The 4,782-nt window shown below is 51.1% G+C and overlaps 1 protein-coding gene across 1 annotated transcript; it reads left to right on the top strand.

The window, feature by feature from the left end:
* Nucleotides 1-495: 495 nt before the first annotated feature.
* Nucleotides 496-4,362, top strand: LOC133916194 (protein ETHYLENE-INSENSITIVE 3-like 1a). Its single transcript, XM_062359755.1, has 2 exons — nucleotides 496-700; nucleotides 2,106-4,362. Exon 2 carries the CDS (start codon nucleotides 2,189-2,191, stop codon nucleotides 4,118-4,120), a length of 1,932 nt encoding a protein of 643 aa, XP_062215739.1. The 5' UTR covers nucleotides 496-700; nucleotides 2,106-2,188; the 3' UTR covers nucleotides 4,121-4,362.
* Nucleotides 4,363-4,782: the final 420 nt, after the last annotated feature.

The following is a 4,782-nucleotide window of genomic DNA, read 5'->3' as shown; positions in this document are numbered from 1 at the left end:
TGAGACCCATTTAAATTTGATTTCTTATTAGTGTTGATGTCAGCACACCGTACACTCAGCGGGGTTAGAGCGGCATGGAAGACCTGCGCAGAAAATCACAGGAAATATCAAGCCAAAGCAATCTCGAGAGTCGAGACAGCGCATGGGAGGGCAGAAAGGTAACTCCCCAGTCCCCAGCGGCCTCTGCTGTCCTTCGTTAGCGCCTTTGTCCGTCGCTCCACGCGCTCTCTGATCCTCGGACCCCGCCACACACCAGGACGCCACCGGCTGGGCCCCACATGCCACAGGCAGACGCTACCAGCCAACCAGCTCCCTCCCTTCTACCTCTTTTCACCTCGTGCGGCGCCGCGCGCGCGGTAAAAACGTCATCTGGCGAGTGATTAAGGAGGATATTAGCGATACTTTTTTAACCGGCGCGCAGCGTTCCAGTGGCACTTCGTGATTGGAAGGAGATGAGTTTAGGAGGGGAATTATAAAAGAAGGCTGTCGCTGTTTGTGGCCGAGCACCACCCACACCCCCTTGCCTATTACTCTGTGCCCGAGGAGTTGGCCTCCCCCTTCCTACCTCCAATCGTGCCGCTCCCCCTTTTCTTTCCTCCTACCTCTTGCTCCCCCTCCGCTTTTGCCCCTCTCCCTCTCCCAGGTCATGGCAAAGCTGAAACAGCAGAAAAAATAGCAAGTGGCAGAGAGATAAGGAGAGGTGAGTTCTTGCTTACCCGGCCTTCTTTTCCCTTTCTGTTCTTGTGTGCCTATACTTCATATGGCTGGCCTTTCTTCTTTGTTGCTTCTTTTTTTTCCACCCCTTTTGATATTTGTGTGTTGTTGGAGGGTGGTGGCTGATTATCTGATAGGCTATTATATGTTTTGGTGAGATCTTTTTTTTTCCAGATTTGTTTAGGATCCTGTAGTTACTTGGGGCGGTCAATTCCTGTTTGAGTTCTTTCTTGATCCTTCCATATGTTTTTGATGCTTTGTCCTACTGCATAGAATTGTTTCTGTCAAAGGTGTGGCTAAATCCATGGCAGAGTTCCAAGGATGCAGCCTTGGATGTTGTAGTTTGGGGCCATCCAAAAACCTGAGTCTCTTCTTTCTCTGTTTTTCTTTTTCCTTTTGGATGTTAATACCTATTCCTAGTCAAAGGCTGTAAGGTTGTGGTCGAGCTTGCTCGAGGAAATATATAGCAGTTGGGTGTGATGGAAACATTTTGATTTGAATCAGGATTTTTTGTTATTTCCGCTTCATCTTTGGAGATGGAAAATTTAATCTTTTTTCCATTTTGATATGTATTTAATACATTTCGTCTCTTGTTTTCCTTTTTTTAGATGACTTCGATTCCCTGTGTTATTGTTTCCAACCGTCCATACCTATTTGGCTTAGTAAAATAAATGAATCCATAGAAAATGATATTCTTTTCATACGTTTCAACATGCTTTGTGAAAAGGGGGGAAAAGATGGAAACTTCACATGCTTGTTCATAGGAACCGCCATAGGAGCAGTTTCTCTGGCTAACCTGTGTATGGACATGTTTTCATGTTTTAATTCCTTGCTTACTGTTCTTCCATCAGTATTATGTTTTGATGATGCATCTTTTTCCATCGTGCTGCGTAATCTGTTTATGTCAAAACAATAAAGGTTATCATATCTTGTGGCTGTTAGTTAGAGTTCATCGTCTTTGCTTTATATGAATCAAAATTAGCAACATGATTATGGGGGAAGTGTCTATGTATGGTTTGATCAGATCAAGGCCTCGTTTTGTTTCACCAAACACATGCTAGGTTGCTAACGATGGCCTCCTAGTTGTTGCTTCAATAGGCAAGCTTGCTTTTTTGCCACATGATTGTCTCCTAGCTGTGTAGATCTGTGGTGTCAAGGCTTGGCCCTCTGTTAAATTTTACTTATTTGCTAATCGTGCAAGTTCTATATTAAGATGCCACAATTAAGCTTCAGTCTCAACCATCTTATTCACCTTTTTAACACGTAATCGTGTTGCACACTTAAGAGGTAACACTTATTGGGTTCGCACTTAATTACTGATAGAAACATTGTAATCCTCCTCTTATCGATTAGCAATTGACGTGTTCATCTTGCTTGTTGCTTCTGTGCAGGTGTATACTACAAGTGGCAGTACAACAAGTCTATCTGCTGCCTGCGAGTGAATTGCTTGGGTGTTGTGTTTGCTGAAGTCGCGATGATGGGAGGTGGGCTGATGATGGATCAGGGCATGGTGTTCCCCGGCGTCCACAACTTCGTGGATCTCCTGCAGCAGGGTGGCGCCGGCGGCGACAAGAACCTCTGCTTCGGGCAGCTGATGCCGCAAACGTCATCGGGAGACCAGTGCGTGATGGGCGAGGGCGATCTTGTGGACCCGCCGCCGGAGAGCTTCCCGTACGCCGGGGAGGACGACAGCGACGACGATGTCGAGGACATCGAGGAGCTGGAGCGCCGCATGTGGCGCGACCGCATGAAGCTGAAGCGGCTCAGGGACCTGCAGCAGAGCCGCGGCAAGGACCAGGCGGCCGGCGGCGGCGGCGCGGGCGACGGGTCGTCGAAGCCAAGGCAGTCGCAGGAGCAGGCGCGGCGCAAGAAGATGTCGCGCGCTCAGGACGGCATCCTCAAGTACATGCTCAAGATGATGGAGGTGTGCCGCGCGCAGGGGTTCGTGTACGGGATCATCCCGGAGAAGGGCAAGCCGGTGAGCGGCGCCTCCGACAACCTCCGCGCCTGGTGGAAGGAGAAGGTCCGCTTCGACCGCAACGGCCCGGCCGCCATCGCCAAGTACCAGGCCGACAACGCCGTTCCGAGCTCCGAGAGCGAGCTCGCTTCTGGCGCCGCCAGCCTGCACTCGCTGCAGGAGCTGCAGGACACCACGCTCGGCTCGCTGCTCTCGGCGCTCATGCAGCACTGCGACCCCCCGCAGCGGCGTTACCCGCTGGAGAAGGGCGTCCCGCCGCCGTGGTGGCCCACCGGTGACGAGGAGTGGTGGCCAGAGCTCGGCATCCCCAAGGACCAGGGCCCGCCCCCGTACAAGAAGCCCCATGACCTCAAGAAGGCCTGGAAGGTGAGCGTGCTCACCGCCGTCATCAAGCACATGTCCCCGGACATCGAGAAGATCCGCCGCCTCGTCCGCCAGTCCAAGTGCCTCCAGGACAAGATGACCGCCAAGGAGATCGCCACCTGGCTGGCGGTCGTGAAGCAGGAAGAGGAGCTGTACCTGAAGCTGCACCCCGGCGCGCGCCCGCCGGCATCTACTGGGGGCATCGCCAGCGCCATATCGTTCAGCGTTAGCTCAAGCGAGTACGATGTGGACGTCGTTGACGACTGCAAGGGTGACGAGGCCGGCAACCAGAAGACGGCCGGCTCTGACCCAAACGCGTTCAACCTTGGCGCGGCTATCCTGAGTGACAAGTTCCTCATGCCGACGCCGATGAAGGAAGAGACTGCCGATGTCGAGTTCATCCAGAAGAGGAACGCGTCCGCTGCTACTGAGCCAGAGCTGATGCTGAACAACCGAGTGTACACCTGCAACAACGTCCAGTGCCCACACAACGATTATGGGTACGGGTTCCTTGACCGGAACGCGCGCAACAGCCACCAGTACACATGCAAGTACAACGGTCCTCTCCCACAGAGCGATGAGAACAAGCCGCCGCTGCCGCCGGCACAAGTCTTCCCGGCGACCTTCAACCAGTCCAATCAGGCGCTGAACAGTCTGGATTTCAGCCTGCCCATGGACGGCCAGAGGTCCATCGCTGAGCTGATGAACATGTACGATAACAACTTGATGGCGAACAAGAACATGAGCAGCGACAATGTCACCATCATGGAGAGGCCTAATGCGCTACCCCATAGGATGCAAATGGATGATGGTTTCTTTGGACAGGGCAATGGTGTGCTTGATGATGTCAACAGCATGATGCAGCAGACCCCAGTGCAGCAGCAGCAGACCCCAGTGCAGCAGCAGCAATTCTTCATCCGCGACGACACGCCGTTCGGGAGCCAGATGGGTGAGATAACCGGTGGGTCGGAGTTCAGGTTTGGTTCTGGTTTCAACATGTCTAGCGCCGTCGATTACCCGGGTGCTGCGCAGCAGAAGAACGACGGGACCAATTGGTACTACTGAAGAATAAACTTGTAGGGCTTAAAAACCTTGTATAAGCTTTGAATTTCTCCATTGTGCCCCTTAGCTTCCATGGGGGGAGCGTTTCCTAAGATGTGGCCAAGTCTATAGGTCTTTGTCATATAGGTTTTGCAGTAGCTGCAACAAGGCTGGAACTTGGAACCGGTTTATACATGCATGTCCGTGCAGCCAGTAAACCTCTTATGGAAACTTAATGGTATTCCTAGTTTAATTTGTTAGTTTAATGATGTTTATATGGTCAGTTGTTGAAGTGCTTGCGCTTGTACCTTCTATTTGGAGACTGTATCGAGTGTTTCTTGAGTAACTCTGCCGAAGATCTCCACTCTTTCTCTGAAGGTGCTCCCCTGATTGCTTCTCCAACGAAACAAGATGATTTGAACTATTCTATTCTCTGATTTTGGGCATTCATGTTCGATTAATGTAGTTGTTTCCTTGACTGTTCTTTATAGAGAAATTAAGTTTTTGTCATCCTTGGAAACGGCCACTCTTCAAATACCATCCAATTCTTATGTTCTTGCCACATGATAAAGTGAATTTCTTACTCCCATGTTATTTTGGGCTTTTCCCCCGCCATATGGCTGATCCGACATGGCAAAACATGCGAAATATCTTCCCTATCCCTGGTTGTGAGCGCAAAGGGAGAA

Source organism: Phragmites australis, chromosome 4, assembly GCF_958298935.1.
Source record: "Phragmites australis chromosome 4, lpPhrAust1.1, whole genome shotgun sequence".
NCBI classification, from domain to species: domain Eukaryota; kingdom Viridiplantae; phylum Streptophyta; class Magnoliopsida; order Poales; family Poaceae; genus Phragmites; species Phragmites australis.
This window is presented reverse-complemented; position numbering and strand designations above follow the sequence as displayed.

Excerpts from the sequence above, each read along its gene's own strand:
- LOC133916194 (XM_062359755.1), top strand. The coding sequence starts at position 2,189 with ATGATGGGAGGTGGGCTGATGATGGATCAGGGCATGGTGTTCCCCGGC.